Genomic DNA, 22,088 nt, shown 5'->3' with positions numbered 1-22,088 from the left:
CGAGCAAACTTGTAAAAGGCAATATATCTTAAATAATATGTGATTAAGAATGCCAGAGTGTGCATTGAAGAAGCATTGTCTATGCTAATTTTGTAAGTTATCTGGGAAAACTTCATTGTTCATATTCACATGGTGAAGCACTAAACCAGCAGGTCAAAGTATGGAGCCATTCATGTGTAATAATGTGGGTGTGAAAACATTCTTAAATAAAACTTGCTGAAAGTTCTCTGTCATTTTCTTTGAGTCTATTCACTGAATAGAAGTCTGCATACCTTAGAACAGGACTATGTGTATATGCTCAGTAGTTCAGATATGTTTGATGATTTTTATTAGACTTGCACTGGAATGTATTATCCACACATAAATGATGCTGTTGTTACAACAGGAATTTTCCAATTTAACAAATGGTGTGTGCTGAACTGTCTATGTCCTGTTCCCCCTTTGTGACCAATAGCATGTATTTTAGGAGTAGTTAATGAGAATTACAGGTAGTTGGGTCAATCACGGATTATGGATTTTTATCATGTCAAACCAACGGCATGGAGATTCAACTTACAGTCTTAGGATGATTAGACATCATACACAGGATTGTTTATCTAAGTGTGTGAGTGTTTCTAGCCTACTTCATTCTAAAAATGTTTTGAGGTTGTTAGAGTGATATGTGTAATGCAGAAAAATCCACTCTATTCTGTTTAATTAGTTAAACAAGGAGGCTGTTAGACTCATATGGCTCTAATGCCATGGCAGCGTGTGTAAGCAAACCAAAATCTAAGCCTATAAACGCCTCCAGGTTACAAAATCAAAACCTAAGAACGACCAGTCACCAACACCGATTAGGCTTTAAGTTGTAGCCAATCAATAATGACCTTGCTTTGTTTCTGCCTCTAGCTAGCTCCTTGTTGGTGGAGCACTCCTGACCACTTCCAGTTTGTTGTTGTCCAATTCGAATTGGTAAATACTCCAATAAACTTTAAAAATTTTAGGGGTGTCTGGCTGGCTCACTTGGTAGAGTATGACTCTTGATCGCAGGGTTGTAAGGTCGAGCCCTCACGCTGAATGTAGAGATTACTTTAAAAATTTCAAATAAAATCTTTTTATCATGTTTATTTATTTTTTAAGAGAGAGAGAGCAACATGCTAGTCGGGGAGGGGCAAAGAGAGAGAGAGAGAGAGAGAGAGAGGATCTCAAGTAGCCTCCATGCTGTCAGCACAGAGCCTGATGCAGGGCTCAGTCCCACCAACCTTGAGATCATGACCCCAGCCAAAATCAAGAGTTGGATTCTTTACCAACTGAGCCACCTAGGTGCCCCCCCCACCAAAAAATAAAATCTGAAAAAAAATTTTTATGTATCTCAGTTTATCTTTTAATAGTTCAGTATGTTTAAAAATATCGTATTCTCAGAAAAAAAAAATTTAAAAATAAAGATGGCTTTCTGTTTTCTCCATCAGCTGTTAAGAAGAAGGCTAGCTATATCACCCCAGTTCCAGGAGGCGTCGGACCCATGACAGTGGCAATGCTTCTGAAGAACACCCTTCTGGCAGCTAAAAAACTCATTTACTAATTCACATGAAAGAATAAAGCAAACTGAAGTCATGCTATTTATTTATTTGACAAAGGGTGTAAACACCTTTATATTTTACTACAAAGCTATTTATTTCTACATTGTATTTATTTTTTCATGGATGGAATCATACTGGACCAGATGATTCATACGACTTTATGCATTTCCTGCTAACAGATTTTGAGTTTTAGGATAAAACAAAATAATTCCAATGAAAACTTTGGTAACAACGGTTTATTTTGTGAATACTATTTGTTCATAATATTAAGCAATAAAGGGCTCATAATAAATGAATATATTTTTGACACAAATATCACACAAAGTATGTTTTCAACAAATGTCTTGTCAGCCAAATGAGTGCCCTCATAAATTGTAATTTAGGTTTGGACATAAGCATGCTCAATTTTTATATATTTTATGTGTCTCATATGCTGAAAAAGAGCTTACTTGTAAAAGAAAGATAAAACAGTAAAAATAAAATCTTGATCTTGTATATCTCATGAATGGATCCTATGAGGTATCTTAATGAGAAATGACACTCTATTCAAGGAAAGAAAAATAAACGAAGAAAGCAAAATACGCAGTGCTACTTGGAAAAGTAATGATCAGGGGTGCCTGGGTGGCTTAGTTGGCTAAGTGTCTGACTTTGGCTCAGGTCATGATCTCACAGTTGGTGGGTTTGAGTCCCGCGTCAGGCTCTGTGCTGACAGCTCAGAGCCTGGAGCCTACTTCAGATTCTGTGTCTCCCTCTCTCTCTGCCCCTCCCCGGCTCATGTTCTGTCTCTCTCTCAAAAATAAATAAACATTTAAAAAAATTTTTAAAAAAAGGTAATGATCCTTTCAAACTGTAAATGACTGCTTGCGATAGTAAAAGCCTAATAGGAATAAGTTAGGTTAAGGTGTAATTTCTTTCTCCTTCCAGAAAAATATTTGGATAATCTCTTCCTTGAGGAATAATGGAAAAAATCCCAAAACAGACATAGAAAACAAAAGTATGGTTGTATTCTCCCACAAATATTAGAAAAATATGATATAGTATGAGCAAGGACGTCATTAAAGAACAAATGGCTGTTCACAGATTCAGAAAGTAATAGGAAAATATGACACAATATGCCGAAGCCAAACCTTAGCCTATAACTAGAAATCTACCACTCTCTTGCCCACAGTTCTTCCCTCTTCTGTTACAGCATTTGGTTTTCAAAGTAGATACCATATTTCTAACACAATTTAAATTAGGAAATACACTGAATGTCAGTTGAAGGCGATTTTGAAACTACCCTAAGCACATAATTGTATTGTTTTCATGCCTTATCCCAGTGTGTTAATGTACCAACCATGATTCTTACCCAGTGCATGCTTTATCAGTGTGTGCTCCTGATCAATTGTGTGAAAATAGACTAGAGGCTTATAATTAATATTTCAACTGTATAATAAAAGCGATTTGAAGAATACCTGTCTTCTTTTTCCTTAAGATATTTATAAGTTTTTTTGTTCATATATTTGTTACCTATTTTTTTTTTTTTTTGTAGTTTCAAGTGTTTATTTATATTCCAGTTAGTTGACATACAGTGTAATATTGGTTTCAGGAGTAGAATTATTACCTATTTCTTTGCAGCATGCTGGGGAAATGCACAAGTTTTTAAACATGCAAGAAAAGGGTCGATAGCCCATTCTACCATCAGTCCAGACCAGTCTTGGCCGGATAACCCCAACAGAAGTTTAAATTGAAAGCTCCCAAGCAAACATTTCAGAAAGGGCCTGTTTTATTCATATGGGCCCCAAATTCCCCCAAACAGACAAAATGACCCAAAATACATGTACATGGGAAAAGGTGAAGTCTGTGGTTTTGAGAGTACTGCCTCAAACCCTCAAAGTGCAAGAGGAATTAATTTTGGAAGGTTTTTACCCTTTGGCTGGGCTAAAATCCAGGAGTGAGACTTTCTAGAGACTAAAATACCGTAAAAGAAAAATTATTCTGACATCTGTTAAAAATAGTAAGGAAGACTTTATCTAAGACTATTGTAATGGGATCAAGACTATTGTGGGGCGCCTGGGTGGCTCAGTCAGTTAAGCATCCAACTCTTGATCTCGGCTCAGGTCATGATCTCACGGTTCGTGAGTTCAAGCCCTACATCAGGCTCTGTGCTGATAGTGCAGAGTGGGCCTGGGATTCTGCCTCTCCTTCTCTCTGCCTCTCCTCCACTTGTGCTTCCTCCCCACCCCTCAAAATAAATAAACACTGAAAGAAAAAAGACTATTGCAACAGAGAAGATTGAATTGAGCTCCAAATACAGCAAAGGTAGCTATGGATCTATATCCAATGAGCAGAGGGATCAGTAGGTACAAAATTACTATAAGAGGAACTTGACTAGATTTCAAGGGTGGGGGGATTCTTGCTAAACTAGCTTACCAGGATTCTTGCTAAAGGCGGGCCAGATATCAAGGGTGGAACATGGGGAACTTGATAATATATAGGGTTGGGGGGGGGGGGGTCTCTATAAACTCACTTAGCAGAATCCTTTGCTACAACTGGGCTCAGCAGGCCTGGTTGAGAAGAGGACTCACAGGCGACTGATTAAAGTACAGTCAAGAAGGAAGCCTTTGTCAACACATAAAGGAGATGAAGTTGGTTCATTTGTACCATGACCTTATTTATGGATATTTGGGGTGCATAAAAGGTAGACATATGTTAGCCATGTAGAGGAGCTTTGGAGAAGTAACTTTCTTCTGCAACTATCTGTAAAAAGGACCCTGAAGAATTAAGGGGGGTAAATAGTAATACAAAGATAGAGGTGAGAAGGGGTTTAGCAGATATATACATATATGTGTGTGTGTGTGTGTGTGTATGTGTGAAAGCAAGAGTCACAGTCAGACTAAAATGAAAAGTGTGTGTTAGAGAGGTTAAGAGAGTGGTGGAAATACAGCTGGATAAGTATGCAGAGATTGATTAGAGACAGGCTGGATAATTCAGACCATGTTTCATAAGTTAGGAGAATTGTAATTAGAGCCTGGAAGATGTTTTCTTTGGTTAACCCGAGGAAGTTGTAAAGGGGAGCTGATGTTGGAGAAGAGATATGTTCACTTTAAGACACGTTGAGTGTGAGGTGATGACAGAATCCAGAAGTAGAAGCCCTGACTTAACATCAGTCTGGGAAGAGAATAAGAACTCATGACTAGTGATGAAAATTCAGGACTTCGTGAAGTGTGTTCATCACTAAACTCTGATCTTCTTGACCATTATACATAGCTTGTGTCTTTCTACTGTTGTTTGGTAATAAAAGCTCTCCTTAAGAGAGCACCATCATGTGCTAAATGCTTTACTTTTGTTGTTGTTGTTATTGACAATCTCTATTTTATACATGAGGAAGTTGACCCTTGGAGTTATTAAAAAGCCTTGGCCAGAGCTAAATGGAGAGTAGATGTGGAATTGGAATTCGAAGCAAGGTCTGGGATGATGGGAGCTAGACCTCACTCTTTTCATTCCACCATGTTGCCTCCGTCAGTGCCCTCCCCCACCTGGAATCTTCTCTCTTATTACACATCTAAATCTCACTTGATATTTAAAATTCACATGAAACTTGTCCATGAAACTGCCTTGAGAATTTGCCTCAATCCCATCCCTGAACTCTCATAGCCATTTCTGCACACAGTCATGGCACTTATCAGTTCCTACCCAGTCCTGTAGTTATGTCTGTGCCTTTCTTAACTCCCTTTAGGTCCTTGAGGTGAGAGTCCATGAATGATTTGTCCAGTTTTCTTGCTAACATCACACCCAGCCCAGGGCCATGGATGTTGTGGGCATTCAATATTTTATGAATGAATAAATGAATGATTGAATGAATGACAACTGCATCCATGAGAATGAACAGAATGAGTTGAGAGAGAGAGAAAACAATGGCCTGATGAGCATTTCCTGCCAATGTCTAGCAACAGATTTTGGTGGAGTTAGTGAAAGAGCAAGAAAGAAAGAAAGAAAAAAAAAGAAAGGAAAGGAAAGGAGAGGGAAAGAAACGAAAGGAAGGGAGGGGAAGGGAGGAGTAGGGAAGGAAGGGAGGGGAAAGGAGGGGAAAGAAAGGAAGGGCGGGGAAGAGAAGACACTTTCAGAGATGGTATGACAAGAGGAGAGAGATGAATAAATTAAAAAGACCGAAAAAATGGAAGGAGGGAAAATTGATGGTGGGGTGCTGAAGTGCTTAGCCTTCTTTCCCCTTTCTCTTTCCAACCTGATCCATTGTGTGTCAAGAATGAATGAAGGCATCAGTAAGGCCACCTTACAATACCCATCTCCCCATTCTTCAGGATTGGGGAAAGGACTTTTTGTGAGGAGACTGAAGAAGCCAAGGCAGGAGACTCTCCTGAAGAGAGTGTAAGTGGGATCCATCAGTATGAGTCCTGGAGGAAAGATCCATGTGAGGTGACTAGAGCTATTTTCTGCTATGAGCCTTCAATAAAGTGGTAGGCCTGTGTTATATGGCCTGATTCACTGGAGCGGGGAAACATCAGGAAAGAGCATGGTCCACGCCTCTCAGCCCAAATGTGAATGAAAGTCACAGTTCATTTCATATTTAGATTCTTAGGATAGAGGTAACTTATTTCAGGTTTGATTTTAGGACATAATTCAGAGAATTTCTCTGGGATCAGTCTATGGATTCCTACCAGAGAACACGGCTGGGAAAATAGAAAGGACATGTGATCTGGAATCTGAACATGGATCCCAGTCCTGACTCTAGGACATGTCCTTTGGTAAGTCACTTAATTCTTTCGGGTCTCCATTCCTCAGTTGTCACAAGGGACTAGATAGAAGGCCTACTGCTTATTATTTTATTCACTCAAGATGGAGTCATTAGGTACATGCTATATGTTAGGCACTGAATTTACTGGGACCAGGACCACTGAAGAAATACTCGAGATGTGCGTGAAAACCCTGCAAAACACAAAGTTCTATGCAAACTCCAGTTAACGGTTATAACCAAGATGGCTGTAGTCCTATATCCCAACCTTACAAATAAAGATATTTCACATTGGGCCTAGCATCTCCCTCCAAAAACTGCTATTGGTTCTAATGGCTTCTTTAACCCCTTGTAAATGTTTTCATCTTAAATTCACACCAGAGGTGCCGAGCATGATTATTTGATTTATAACTCAAATATTATTGTCCCGGGAAAAACATGTATCCGGAAATTATCTTAATAATCACGTTAAAAAAAAAAAAAACCCACAAAAGTAGAAATACAAAATGCAGGCCCATTTAAAGTGAGCCGAGTGCTGTATCTTCTTTTAACTTTAAAATGATGACTCCTGTGGTGATTGCCCAAGTTATAATGAGTTCAACAAGCTCATTCTTGTGTGATTTCTAAAGCCAAATTCATATTTCAATAGCAAAACAAATCTGTTCTGGTAAACCAAATTTGCTGGATGGACACAATGCAAGTGGTAACCTATCTTAAACGGGTTTTCAAGGTACCGAAAACATGAGCAATTGAAATTCCTGGTGAAAAAGCACACCACAGTACAACACATTTACATAAGTTCTTCATAATAATCTGGGGCAGGTGAAAATTTATGGGAAGCTCCTACAGTCACAAAATCTAATAGCAATAATCACATGTGTTGGCCGTTAAAATGGCACTTTCATAATTACAGCTAGATTAACAGTGAGAACAATTTGAATGTTGTGTTGAATTTAACACTTTCTATTCATTGGGGGCACCTGTGGGTGGCTCAGTCAATTGAGCGTCCAACTCTTGATTTCGGCACAGGTCTCCATCCCAGGGTCGTGGGATTGAGCCCCCGCCTTGGGCTCTGCACAGAGTGTGGAGTCTGCTCAGGATTCTCTCTCTCTCTTCCTCTGCCCCTCTCCCCAACTCACACTCCTCTCTCTCTCTCTCTAAAAAGTAAAAAAACAAATAAAAATTTTTATTCACTAGACATACAAAACCTAAATATTTTGGGGCGCCTGGGTGGCTCAGTCGGTTAAGTGTCCGACTTCAGCTCAGGTCATGATCTCGCGGTTGGTGAGTTCAAGCCCCGTGTCAGGTTCTGTGCTGATGGCTCAGAGCCTGGAGCCTGTTTCAGATTCTGTGTCTCCCACTCTCTCTGACCCTCCCCCGTTCATGCTCTGTCTCTCTCTGTCTCAAAAATAAATAAACGTTAAAAAAAAAAAATCAAAACCTAAATAGTTTATCTTAGTGGAGACATCATCATCACCATCATCTTGGTACTTTACTGGCTCTATCTAGCCTAATCATTGGAACACAAATTGGAGCATTGTAGTCCTAAGGAGATTGGTAGCACATTCCATTTATTCGAAAAATCTTAAATGGCAGAATGACATAAAGGCAAATGTTATGCTATTAAAAATAATTGTCCTTACAGAGCTTGAAAATAGCAACATGGAGTAGCAAAAAATAAAATGGAATATTAATCCTCTGTTTTTAACACAAGTTTAATTCCCCCCCCCCCCGCCCCCGCGGCTAAATTACAAAATATCTTGATTTGCGATAGAACACAGTCTGTACTGAGAGGTGGTGTAACTGACTGCAGTTTCAGAGATGTTTGATTCATTTACAGGTTATGCTGTTTCCTGGTTTGCAAATTATCAGAACTCCCCCTTGTTGGCATCCTATGTAAATCCCTAGTAACTTTGGAGCTTGGTACAATTCTGTTCCCAGCAATGGGGCCTTTCCTGAATTTAGATTCTTTTTTGTTGTTTTAAGTACTTTTACATACACGATTATGCCCACAGGTAACAGGAAACCAGTGTTTCAAAAGAAAACTTGATCACATTGCTAGATAACACAGGTATCCTAAATAAGTGTGTGAGCGCCTCAAGGGCTTTACCTACAGCTCCTGCCAAAAGTACATATTTTTTTGATTGGTAAGAACGGCAGGTGACGCTTCATGAAATATAAATGCAAGAAAGACTCGGGAGAGCTCAATAAAAACCTTCCACCCGTCAGTCTGGGAGGATAAGAAAGATACTGTTTAACAACAGCTGGAAATGGCTTTCGGAGTGCCAATATCAGTCTATCTTTTATTCAAAGGTAGGAAGTTTGTTTTTGTCTTGTTAATTTTGTATCGGTGTAAACTATGAATAGGATTTGTTCTCTCTGTTTTAGTGAGAAGTTGGCTTTTAACCGGCGTTCTTCACGACAAAGAACAGCACAAGCCATCTGTGAATTAATTGAGTTTTATTATGTAATACAGACTCTTAACAGATTATGCTACCCCCTTTTTTGAGACCTGTATGTTTGCTTTCTGTAACCGAAGAGCAGTTGATACATTTTAACCACTATGCCATAGCATCCTTGCGATTGAATTAGTATATAAATGAATCCACGTGCTCTTAAAAATGAATGTATTTCTATTTTCTGGAATGATAAGGTAGTCGGGGAAATAGGTATGGATGAGAAACTGTCAGGAAACTGTCCTAATCAGGTTATGGTTTTCAAATGTACATCCATGGGGAAAAGAACAAAAGTGAGAATAAGAATCACTTTTGATCTGTTGCTTGTCCATAACTTTCCATCTGTTGCTTACACATAGAAGGAGGCTCACCTGCTAAACATGCTTTCCCTCCCACCCCCCCCCACCCCACCCCCCCCCACCCCTTCATATAGCAATGACAGCATTGACTGAAGAGGCAGCCGTGACTGGAACACCTTCAAACACAACCCAGCAAAGTAACTGGACAGTTAACAAAACAGAAGGTATTTTCTTCACACTTTTGTATTTTCAGTGAATTTCTTTTTTTTTTTTTTTTTTTTTTTTTTTTTACCTTTTGTGAGAAATTTGGATTGTGATCAAAAGCAACACTGGAAATCTTTTAATGTGTATTTTATTATTAGACATTCAACTCTCTAAGCAGGATGCTGTTAAATAGAAGTGACAGGTAAAAGTGCGAGCAAAGACATGCCTTTTAAAAATTGCCTTCTGCTTGACTCCAGCTTCGTCCCCAATAATCCATATGTGTCCCGAGGCAGTTTGTCCCCATTTGGGCATTTTTGATGACTGATATTTTGGTATCATATTTTAATCTGTGACTATGACTTTGCAGCCGAAGAAATTAGGACAAGGCGAAGACTTAATCCATCTTTGGAAAGATCATTTTTCTTGTTTTGTTTTGGGGGGGTTTTGTTGTTGTTTTAACATATGCTCTGTTTCCTAATCATGTGTACCCAATTTTTGTTGTTATGGTGATGGTGTGTTTCTTTTCCTGTATTATTGCTATTACTGTTATTATTAGAATAGCTTCTGGCTGCTGTTGAGCATCAGTATTTTTTTTTGAACCTGTTTGAACTCTCAGAGGTGAACTTGGAAGGTTTGTTACCTGCCAAGACCTGTGTACCGGGTGGTTATGATTCTCACCCAAATCACCACCGCCTCTTGTGAAAATTGGTGATGTGACAGGACAGAGGAAACGCCATAGCTTATGCTCAGAGCCAGGCAAATAAAAGAAGATCATGTCAGATACTTTGTTTCTGAATATGAAAGATAGTAATATTTCAACATGCCTCATTTTACCAATAATTTTAAATTAAAACATTTACTTAAAATATTTTGCCAGTTTGAGTTTTAAATGTCTATCCGTTTGCAAAACAAACTCCGTGTGAGCTTTAGGATCATTTTTAGCCAACGTCTTCATGTCTTCTGAGCCTCTGAGCAAAGAGGAAAAGACCTTCATTGGAAGATAATACGGTAGAAAATTCAAGTAGACTTTCCTCTCAGTGATTGACTTAGGAACAGTGCACACAGCACCACCTTCTTACGTCCTTAAAAATGAAATGCAAGGCAAGATTTCCATGTTACAGATAGTAATAATGGAAAACAGGGGATCAAGTACATCATCTCTACAGTTGTCCTTTGCTTTCTTGGTAGAGAACCTCAGTTTGTCCATTTTTAAATTTACCCCAAACATCTGCATCCAGTGTCTTAGGAAATTTTTCATAAACTTAAAACTAATATTCTTTTTAGAGGAAAGAGGAGTCTGTCTGGCACATTCTTTCTTTGGAGGTATCTTCCAGTTCTCACATTTCCTAGCAAATCCTGGTTCAGGCTTGGCTAATTCAATTAATTTAGTCTTGAAGCAGGAAGAACCTAGCCCAGTTTATCATGGGAAATTCTCACGGGCTGAGAGTTAATTATTAAAATGAGACGCTAGATTCACAACACCACACTCAACAAGATAAAGGCAAATTTTAAGGTAATATTGTGTGTTCTTAATCGACATGGAGTTATATGACACAGTGTCTTATTGGTGGCTTAGTACCTAAGATTTAGTATTTTCAATATACAAAATACATGCCTTTTTAGATTTTTTCCCCTTGAAACAAATAAGTAGGATTCTGTGAATCTACTTAGCAAAGGCAAATATGATATAACATGATAACTAAAGACGGAGAGGTATGTTTATTCATAATAACGACAAAATAAAACACTACTGATTCTGCCTGGGACAAATTTGAAGATCGGTAATTAAATTTTTACCAAAAAGGACCCAATTGTGCAGCTTTAACCAAGTGTCATCTCCACTGAATATACCCCAAGGATGGCATAAGTATATGTCTTCAGTATATCAGGGGATGAGGAGTAAACACCCTGAAATGTATTCGTTTTGCCAAAACACAGCTTCCCAAGAGGAAGCTTCCCATGCAGAGGCTTCTGGACACTTGAGCACAAAAGTTTTGCCAGATGTGGTCATTTGCACAGTGTTAGAAGTCAAAACCCAGATTTTCTCATTCTGTTTCTAGGGCATTTCCCACTGTCTCGTAATGTATCTTTAACTGAGTAAAATTGCCAATTAATATTCAAAGATGTTGTCTCAACTATGTGAAGCTTGAGCCATAACTTGTTTCTGGTTCTTGTATAGGTCATAACAATGCCTCTTCTGAAATGCGGCACTGAAGTGCTTCCTTTTCAGTTACCTTCTCAGTGGTAGTCCACAGAAGAAGAAGCAGGCAATTCTCGTCTTCTTTGGGGAATGAAGAGAAATCAAGTTCATTAGCTCTGTAAATCCAAGTTTCCTAAGTGCTGACTCTCGGGTGTAAAGGGGAGAATAAAAAATTGGGTGCGATCTTCTACGTTTATTCGCATTTGGGCATACTTTTGGGGAGACTTGCTCAACACATCCTGCTAAAATGAGAATCAATGCTGCCACCTTTTGGCCACCTTGTCTCTCTACCTTATTATGTAGCTTCTAGAGAATAGAACAATCAATCCACCTACATCCCCTAATTAGTGATGTGTCCAAATGATATTAACCTAACCTTTGTGAATATAGCCTGCGGTTGGAATCAGCCAGTAGTTTAAATGGCAGAGCACCCAAAGAATATTCTTCAAATTAAAGGTCTCTTTACACGTGTGTAACAAACCTACTATAAAAGTGTGACCCCCTTCATCTGTTCATATTGTATGTCCTTCTCCTAGCTGACTACACAGAAGGGCCCATAGCCTTGAAGTTCTCACATCCTTGCCTGGAAGACCACAATAGTTACTGCATCAATGGTGTTTGTGCATTTCACCATGAGCTGGAAAAAGCCATCTGCAGGTAATTGCAAAGAACTTTCCAAGTCCTAGAGATGGGAGGAGATGCATTTGTGTTTCACCTAGTGTTTCTATGTGTTTCACCTAGTACATTTCCACACACCTCTCTCTTATCTTGTAAAAAGGGTACATCATCTGAACATGACTCACTATATTTGAATATCTAAGGTGTCTTTTTCCAAACTACCTAACCCACATTACTCAAAAATACAGTTCCCACATTAGCAGCTTCTGTGTAATCTGGGAGCTTGTCAGAAATGCAGAAGCTTATGCCCTACCTCAAGACTCCTGAATGCAAACGTGTGTTTTTAGCAACCTGCAAAGAGGATTCTGAGTTGATCACGGGGTTGATTACAGGATGAGATGAAATAGACTATAGCAAAAACACTTCAGGAATATAAAGTTCTAGAACAATAAGTATTATTTTTATGATCATTGGTTTCTGGGCAATCTCCTACGAAAGAGTAGGTTAATAATTTTCTGGATCAACTCATGCAAGCAGCTACCTTTCCCTTCTACCAATGAGGGAAGTTACATTACTATGGGGCTTTAATGAATTGATTATTGTAAAATACGTAGCTTCTTCGATACATTTAACAGTTGGCTTCCATTTGGTGTTTTCCTCTTTAAATTACTTACTTTTTATTGAAATGTGTCATTCTTTGAAATTGGCCATTTCTTTGAATTTCTATCACTCTGAGTTTTCAAATTATACATTCTTTTCTTTTTTTTTTCTTTAAAGGTGTTTTACTGGTTATACTGGAGAAAGGTGTGAACACTTGACCTTAACTTCATATGCTGTGGATTCTTATGAAAAATACATTGCAATTGGGATTGGTGTTGGATTATTATTAAGTGGTTTTCTTGCTATTTTTTACTGCTACATAACAAAGAGGTATGAAAAAAATATGAAGTCACTGGGCACTTGTTCACTTAATGAATATTTATTGAGCCCCTACATCGTACCAAACACTGACATGTATAATTTTTTAGTGAAAAATGGCGGCAAATTTGACAACTTCCTACATAGATTTGTTTTGGGGCTTTTTCTTCTAAACATAGACAAGCAGTAAAAATCTACCTGCAATTGCAATAGAATAGCTCCAATTTACAGTTTCCCTTCAACCTCGTCTCTCTCTGCCTACGTCGAAGTCATGAGTAAGGAGGACAGCAAGCCCCACAAGAGTAGAGATTAAGTGTATCTTGTTCACAGTTATGTATCAGTGATAAATACCATGTCTGGCACACAGTAGACACCCAGCAAATATGTGTTGAACGAACAATTCTAGAAATGAGTATTAAATGAATGAAAATGGATGACAAACATGGGGCACTTTCGTTTCAGACATCCGCTGAGTGTTTATACAGGAGATTCTGTCTACTGCTAAAAACCTAAGACAATAAGCTTGATCCACAAGTGTAAGTTACTTGTGTGTTCTAATTTCTATTTTATCCACACTGGTGATTTTTTCTGAAATCCATGTAACTTGGAAAAAGTCAAGAAATAATGTGAGATACATTAGAGGAAAAAGCGCAAACACATTTCCTTTGTTGTAGCCTACTAAGTAAGTTGTCGTTTTTAAAATGACCAAGACTGAGTGTGCAAAATAAGAAAAGGTTTGCTTGCTTAATAACTGTATCTTAGAATAACCTCTGTTATGTCAATTGTAGATAAATTGAGATAAAATCTGTTACATCAATTACCTAAGAGACCAAGAATGGGGGGGGGGGGGGAAGGAAGTCAGGCCTTTTAATGCTAACAAGACGGCTGTCTGAGGTCAAGTTCCTTAGAAGCAAAACCTAAGATGGGGATTCTTGTGCAAGTCATTGGCTGAGGGTGTACTCTAAAGGTGAACCCTGTAATGGAGTCAGGAAAACCAGAGCAGAGGAAGACAGTGAGCAAAGACGTGGCCTCAGCTGGATTCCACAGGGAGATCTAGGATATGGATGGCACAGTAGACCTTTCCCAAGAAGGTGAGGGATCTTGGTTTTAGTGCCCTGTGTCATCAAGCATGGGTAGCAGTATGGGAAAGGGTACGGGTAGCATGGGAAAGGAGGTGAGAGCTTGGAATCTCCCAGGGATCTTCAGACTAGGTGCTCTGTTGGCCAAGGGCAATCCTCTGGAGAAGGATCTGGCTCTGAGCCAGTTAACGTGCATAGCCAATGGGGGATGGGCCCACCAGTGGGGAAAGGGGACCTGGGTGGGGAACCAAGAGCAACTGTTGTACCAGAGCGTATATATCATTCTCAATAAACCATACGAGCAGCCGTCCAATTCACACGGAAACCAATGTTCTCTTTTAGGTGTCTAAAATTGAAATCACCTTACAACATCTGTTCTGGAGGAAGACCACTGTGAGGCCTTCGTAAGAAATTTTCGTGAGGTGTGTATAAAAATCAGTGGGCCCCAAATCGAAATCTTCCAGTGAAACAACAAAACTTCCCAAGCTGACTGGACTCGAAAATAAAGGAAGTTGGGATCGTGATGAAATGAGAGAATAAACTTCAACGTTGGTCTTCAGACTTTGCCATCGTTAGGGTGCCATGGGAATCGAGTGAATAGGCTACTGTGACAGAAGTCAAGTTCATAGTCCTACTCTGGGTTTGTTGCTGTTGTTGTGTGGTTATTGTTCTTACTGCAGAAAGACTGAGCTTCATGCTTCTGACCACGTCAGATGTGAATTTTCACGGGAATAATTACCAACCTTGCAGCAAGCCAAAGCAATGCCAAGCTTGGGTTCTTCACGTGCTGGCTACCACCGGCCGTTTAGATCACTGCGCTACGGACCTAGTCTCAAACATGCTGCTTTCATGGTGTCTAATGCTAGGATGAGGTCAGTGTTATGGCACCTCCAGCGATGCAAGCGAGTGCCTGAAGCCTAAACCAGGGAAAAGAAAATGGAATGTCCAAGGCAAACATAAATCATACCCAGCTCGTGACAACACTGTGTAGCCTGTATCTGTGAAATGTGGAATAAGTTGAAGAGTTTTTGATGACTAAAAGCTATCTGGATATTGAGCCCTGAGTAGGTGAAACATTTCTGTTTCTGCATGGATTATAAAACCTTGTGTCGGACTCAGTGGTCCCCTAATGTTTATGTTCATCACCTCTTCCTATTGTTAGTGGAATTACCTGGTGACTATCCATTTGGCCTGAAATTCTAGAATTCTACTAATAAATAAAATTCTACCTTCGGCCCTGAAATAGAAACTGAAGAATTGGACATAGGAATTGTTTCACCAGCCGACAACCTGTGGAAACTTCTCCGCCATTTCTGAACGCTTGATAGCAGATTTACACATAGCGAGAGAAAATGGGACAATGACAGAAATCCCCACTTGGGAATTAGGGTCCCTTCCTCTTTAATCATACTTCTTCCACATCAGTAGAATTATCCTCGTGCAGGTCCTTTAATTTCTTCAGGCTTTGGTTTTATCTTCTACAAGGCCCTGCTAGTTTTTAGAGTTTGACTGTGGGTCAAGAGAAAGTTTTCCATATTTGTCCCGCAAGTGGAATTATTCTCAACACCACCTCTGTCCCCCACGCCCCATCGAACCCCAAAACACACCACCGGATATCATCTTAGGTGTCTATTTGAGTGTTTGGTTTGCAAAACAATCGTTTAAAATTTTGTCTTTAGAGGAAGTGAAACATGGAATTGAAGAAGAATAATATCTACCAATTTTCTCTTGGATTCAATCTAAAACTATGGACCTTATTTTTTCTCCATTGCGATGTAGATAAGCAAAACAATTCTGATCACAAGATGGGTTAAAGGAGGATCAAACGTGAATGTTCCTACAATGGTAACAAGACTTTCACTTCTGTAATGACTTTTCCATTCGCTCCTAAACAAAACTTTACATTCTGCTTTCCTTTGAATAGAAGGCATTTCGCCAGCTTTGTTTTTCCTTCATAAGGAATTTAATGCCGATGAATTACACGTCAGCATTTTCTGCTTGTCCCCACAAAGTATGCAAAGGTTACATCATACCAAAAAGTGGGGAGGTGAAGTTTCCTCCCAGTGACTCCAGCGACCGCACCTAGAAAGCTATGATCTTCCCGAGCTTTTCAAAAAGGTGTTAAAGCGCTGGGGAGAGTCCAGGAAGAGACAATAAAGCTTAATTAAGGACTGCCTCTTGATGAAAGGAAAGAGGAACTAATGCTGGAGCCTGGAGAGGCGATAACCTAAAAAGTTACAAATATCTGCTGTCTATAAATATTTCTAAACTGTAAACACAATGTAAATGAAATTAAGAAACACCAGACAGAGAATTAAAATGTCCAGATTCCCAAACCAAAACAGAAACCAATAGGGATTCTGAGTTTTTCAGTGTGGAAGGGTGTGCATTAACAGTATAAAATCCCCCCCCGTGAGACCATACAGACATTTAGAATGTGGCTTATGAGAAGCCATCTGTTGGTGGTCTGTCATACAAAGTAATCGTCTGGTCCCCTGAAGCCTAGAATTCATTTTGCAGAGAGGAATCTCTGGCATTCCTATGGCAATATTTACACATGTAAGTAGGACTTAAGTGAGACAATGCATATAAATACAAGATGTTCTGCAAACTTCTTTATCTTCTGTTTTTTTCCTGTGTAAGACCCTGAGAAAAGCCTGCCAGGGAAGCCCTTGGCATCAAGATTACATTTCCAGCTATCAGTCATGAATTATTAGGTGGTGTGGATCATTCAGGAAAGTAAGGAAAACATGTTTCTGGCACCTTTGACTAAATCAAGCAGGATAAGGTGTTCACCGATTTCATTCATTTCACATTTTGTCTTCTTTAGATATCTACCCTTCAATCTCTGAGAACATGTCCTTAAGTCATCAATATTCATAAGTGCTTCATTAATTAGCATTTGGAGCATGATAAGGGTGAGGGCAAACACCATAATTTCAAACATATGTGAGCCAGTAAATTCACAGAGAAAATTATAATTACTTGTTATTGTATCTTCTTTCCCCAAATTACTTTTTTTTTTTTTAAGTAATCTCTATACCCAACATGGGGTTTGAACTCACGACCCCGAGATCAAGAGTCACATGCTCTACTGTCTTAGCCAGCCAGGTACCCCATCCGAAATTACTTTTTTGTATGTTATATTTTTTATAATCCCGGAAGTAGATGAAATTATAACATAGATTATCTTTTAGTGTTTCTGGCCACAATGCAAATCTAATCCTTTAATTCTGAAATGTCCATTTTCGTGATGTCAAGGAGATTTCCATTCATTATATGTAATTGAGAAAGTGTCTTCAGAAAATAAAAAGGCAAACATCAGCAATCTAAGCTTTTGATGTTGGACGTAAGGGCAGTTTGTCTCTGCAGAAGACCATGAGTAAGCCACCTAACTTCTTGCGTTGCAAAATGTAACAAACTCTCTGTAGTGTGATGTAAATATTGATATCCTGCAACCCACATTCATGGGAAGGGTTACCAGAATCTCTCTATTGCAAAATACCACTCTTTCTGGCTTACATCATGGCTGCATGACATCAGGTTACTAGCATCTGCCAAGATGAACCGGAGGTGTTGAAATTTAATTTGTCAGAGTCTGGCACTGCTAATCTGGGTGAGTCCACATTTCTGTCCAAGCCTTGGTGCGGCTCTATTCAGTAGCACATTCAGAAGCAGATCTTCCAAATTCAGCTCCAAATTTCTGTTAATTATTCAATTCAGGAATGCACAGTTCAGACTACGAGAGCCTAAGCCATTCATTTCCTCGGAATTCAAAGGCTAGGCCCCCTGGAGAATATCCACGTGAATAAACGAGCACTACCCTTCTACTTCACTCCTCTGCCAAAACTAAACATGATGGATATTCCAAATTGTGGGCAACACCCACAGCCTCCAAAGAAACATCCCATAAAGATTAAGAATATGATTATATGGTAACGAGGGGGAATCGCATTGTTTCGTCAGGTCTTATCGCCAGTATATCTCATGACCTTTCTTTATAATTTTTGTGTCTTGGATATTATTGGAGCATAAATCACTTAGACTGAAATTTGGTTAGGACCGCAGTCAAGCAGGTATCAAACTAGCAGTGCTTTTGATCTTTAAGAGGATGGTAATTAGGCTTTACATCTTTCTGGAAAGAATGGCATCTACAGATCTTTAAAATTACCAGAAAATTTTGATTCAATACTAAGTCTCCTCACAAATCAAGTTAAATGGTGTAATATAGCAATCACTTATGAGCACTTACAATGCTTGAAAAGCATTATTAGCATTATTTTAATTAATCCACACCTGTGTGGAATTGAGGCTCAGAGAAAAGGCTATTCCTTTTTCAAGGTCACTTTAGCCTTTCGGTGGCAGAGCCTAGAACTGAGCCAGGTAGGTCTTATGCTCAAGTCCCTCATCTAAACTCTGTCTGATAATGCTTCCTTAAATGTTATGGAAAATATTAATGTTAATAGTTGGCTTCTTGATGAGCTTAGAGATAATACCCAAGTGGTTTGCATGCAAATGAAAAAAAGCTCCTTTCTTTAGAATGTATGAAATAATAACCTTGGTCATGGATCAACCACAAAAATTCCCTGCTGTCATCTGCTGATTATTAAGATATGCATACCATCCTGAGGGTGGGGCCAGAACAGCCTTTAAGTGCCCGCTGACAGATGAATGTACGTTCCAGGGAGAGACTGTGGACTGTAAATAGACCCTGGTTTATCTTCAGGACTCAGGGGATGAAGAGGTTACTTGCAAACACTTGACCCCAGGCTGTGAACAAGGGTTCTCTGGCACTGGTCCCCTAACTGGGACACACCTGGCTTGGTTTGGTGAGGGGATGGGGACTGAGTGGTTTTCCCATCCACAGACAAATCTCATCAACTTCCTTCCCGCCATGTCACGCACACAACCCTACCCCGAGTCCCACGAACACTTTGAAGAAAGATGGCCAATGGCAGCAGTCTAAGCGAGGGGCAAAAATTGGAAGCACCACTAAAAAACCCTCCGCAGGGGATGGACACTTGAACGACCTGTGATCTGGTCCAGCTGCGTGCTTATTTCACTCTGTTGGGAACCTCCACACATGATATTCTTGTCTGTTAGACTCTAAGGACCATCTCTCCATCGCGTCCCTGGTTGAAAGTGGTATGTGAAAAACACGCAGCCTCTACAGCAGATTCAGCCTGCAGATTCATTTCCTTTGACTTTCATGGTGTTTCTTTTAAAACAAGATTACATTTAGAGAACAAGATATTTTCCTATAAAAAGAATCTAGCTTTTTAAGCTGCTTTTGGAAAACAGAGGATATAGAGCGCTGGTCCCCCACGCTTCCATTGCTTTGGTCAGAAGTGTGCTCTCCACACCTAGCCTGCTTCTGTCATAGTGCTGCTTCTTCAGGGTTTCTATGGGCCTCCACGGTCTGCAACCTTGGTTCTTCGACTGGATGAATTGTAAGATCCTGCCTCATCTCAGTTCCTCTGAGTCTAGCCGGCAGGTTGCCTGCAGAGGGCCTTGTTGTACCGCACACTGAACAAGCCATAAAGGAACACGAGAGGCCAGGTCGCCTAGGAATGTGCTTGTCAGGAGAACCCACACTCACCTGGAAGCTGGCAGGGGAGGCGTCTGATGACTCAGACACTCTGCCCTGCCCACGCCCTCGGTCACTCTCTGCTGTAATCCTAATCAGATTTGTTTCCTCAGAGCTCAACCCTGCTTATGTTACCTCCCTGCTCAAAGACCAAACTGACTCCCCAGCGTGCCCCATGTTTGGCCAAGACTCCTCTCCTGGCAGTGGGAGGCCCTCCCTAGGGACGCTCAGGTGGTCTCTCTTTCTCATCTACCTTCCAGCATTCCTTACACAGACCATCCCTCAGCTGCCCTCTGTTCCCTGAACAGACTCACAGTTCCTATCTATGTTAGTTGGGGTCTCTGCCGTTTGCTTGACATATATTATCTCTCCATCTCTGTCTGCCTAGTCACAGATACCCCATTTTCCTCCTTTGAACTCCCTGGATATTTACACCCCGCCTCCCCCAACGTTTTCGCGTACCAAACCAAGCAGCGATTACATTTTACCTTGTTTTATAATGATTTTTGCTCCTGGCTAACTGCCAGTGGTAATAATAATTGACTTCATTCACTAAGTTCATGCCTTAGACTGGGCACAGTGTTGAGTCATTTATTTACAGCCTCCCTTTTAACCCTCAGAGACAGCAGCCAGGAGGAAGGTTTTGTTGGGGGTTACAGTGAAGAGTGGTTCGGGAAAACAGACTGAGGCTTACCCCCCAGCTCCACCCCCTTACTAGCTGTGCCACTGTGATCAAATTCTTTAACTTTTCTAAGCCTGAGTTTTGTCCTTTGTAGAAAGGGGATGACATTTATCTCCTAAAGTGTTTTGGGAGAAATAGTAAGTGCTCAATAAATATTAGCTATTTTGTTATGATTGCCTTCCATTTTTCAGATTAGAAAACTGAATTTAGAGGGGCACCTGGGTGGCTCAGTCGGTTAAGCAGCCGACTTCGGCTCAGGTCATGATCTTGCGGTCCATGAGTTCGAGCCCCGCGTCAGGATCTGTGCTGACAGCTCAGAGCCTGGAGCCTGTTTCAGATTCTGTGTCTCCCTCTCTCTGACCCTCCCCCATTCATGCTCTGTCTCTCTCTGTCTCAAAAATAAATAAACGTTGAAAAAAAAAAGAAGAAAAAAGAAAACTGAATTTAGAAAGTTGACGTAACTTGTTTAATACTGTGCAGCTAGTAAGTGGTGAACCTGGATTTGACCCCAAGGCTGGCCAATTTCAAGGCCTTATTCCTTAGGCACACGACTTAGACCATGGCTGTCGCTTAGCCCTATAGTTTGAAGCAGGATCTGCAACCTAAGAGAGCTGGGTTTTAAATCCCAACTGTTTATTAGTTCTGTGATGGGGAATAAATTATTTAATTGCACTAAATCTTATTATAAAATGGGGATAACAACTACACCTCCCTAGGGTCATTTTAAGACTAAGTTAAATTAGATGGCTAATATATGTAAAAATCTAGGACACAGAGCTCATTCAATAAATATTACTTATAATTACTTAATATTTGTAACTTCTGTTGAAGCTTGTATTGTTACTCATTACGGTTGGTTTTATTATAATGGGACAAATGCCTTCCTAAAAATCCTCACACTGTAAAATTGAGCAACAAAAACCATAGGGCTCACAGGAAAACTGAGGTTAGGGGTATGACGCTCGAAAACTGTCAGTGACACATTTAAAAAAAAAAAAAAAGAAAGAAATCCACCAAAAACCACAGCGCAGTTCCTACATTTTAAATGGTTAAGAAATCAACGGCTCAGTATATAGGGCGCTCTATCTCGAAGAACATAAGCCGTTGCTTGCGGAAGTGGGTGTCAGGAGAGTTGATGGTGAATTATTGTCAAATGATGGAGGAAGTGTCATAGAAACGGGACAGAGAATTGTACCAGCAGATGCGGATGAGGGTAGCTTGTGACACAAACGTGAACCAAGGTAGCCGGTTGATGTTTGCGATCCAGGCACGTGTGTGTATTTTGAGCAGCCCATGCAGCTCGCGCAGTGGCTTCGTGGCTTCATCTAGCAGTTCTTTTCTTTTCTTTTTAACTTTACTTATTTAGAGAGAGAGAGAGAGCACGCGTGTGAGAGTGCATGAGTGCGGAGGGGCAGAGAGAGAGGGAGAGGGAATCCCAAGCAGGAGCCACCCTATCAGCAAAGAGCCTGCCTCCGGGCTCGGACTCAAGAACAGCAAGATCACGACCTGAGCCAAAACCAAAGTCAGTCGCTTAACTGACTGAGCCACCCAGGGACTGCTCACCTAGCAGTTCTATCAGCTGAAATCATGCGTGAGCAAACACAAAATCCTTATAATGGTCGAATTGTCCGTTTATGTTGGAACAAATGGATGTTTTCAAAATACGCTTTCAAACAGAACTACCTTGAAATTATCACAACTTTTGTCTATCAAACTAAAACTGAATTATAATTATCAGGCACGCGAAGTATTCT

General features: G+C 40.1%; 2 protein-coding genes across 3 annotated transcripts in view; both read left to right on the top strand.

The window, feature by feature from the left end:
* The window catches only part of MTHFD2L (methylenetetrahydrofolate dehydrogenase (NADP+ dependent) 2 like), a 146,471-nt gene extending 143,461 nt beyond the window's left edge, over positions 1-3,010 (top strand). For both annotated transcript variants that reach the window (XM_019467561.2, XM_019467554.2), the window contains one exon: positions 1,449-3,010. In XM_019467561.2, the coding sequence (XP_019323106.2) occupies positions 1,449-1,561 (113 nt within the window). In that variant the 3' untranslated portion in view covers positions 1,562-3,010. The remainder of the gene's footprint in view (positions 1-1,448) is intronic.
* Positions 3,011-8,490: 5,480 nt separating this feature from the next.
* Positions 8,491-18,069, top strand: EPGN (epithelial mitogen). The gene is made up of 5 exons (XM_019467545.2): positions 8,491-8,604; positions 9,181-9,270; positions 11,987-12,107; positions 12,846-12,998; positions 14,408-18,069. Exons 1-5 carry the CDS (start codon positions 8,562-8,564, stop codon positions 14,460-14,462), a joined length of 462 nt encoding a protein of 153 aa, XP_019323090.1. The 5' UTR covers positions 8,491-8,561; the 3' UTR covers positions 14,463-18,069.
* Positions 18,070-22,088: the final 4,019 nt, after the last annotated feature.

The sequence above is a fragment of the Panthera pardus genome, unplaced genomic scaffold, assembly GCF_024362965.1.
Source record: "Panthera pardus isolate Hobbes unplaced genomic scaffold, ASM2436296v1 HiC_scaffold_13, whole genome shotgun sequence".
Classification (NCBI taxonomy): Eukaryota; Metazoa; Chordata; class Mammalia; order Carnivora; family Felidae; genus Panthera; species Panthera pardus.
Note: the sequence above shows the minus strand (reverse complement) of the source record. Positions and strands in the feature narration are given on the sequence as shown.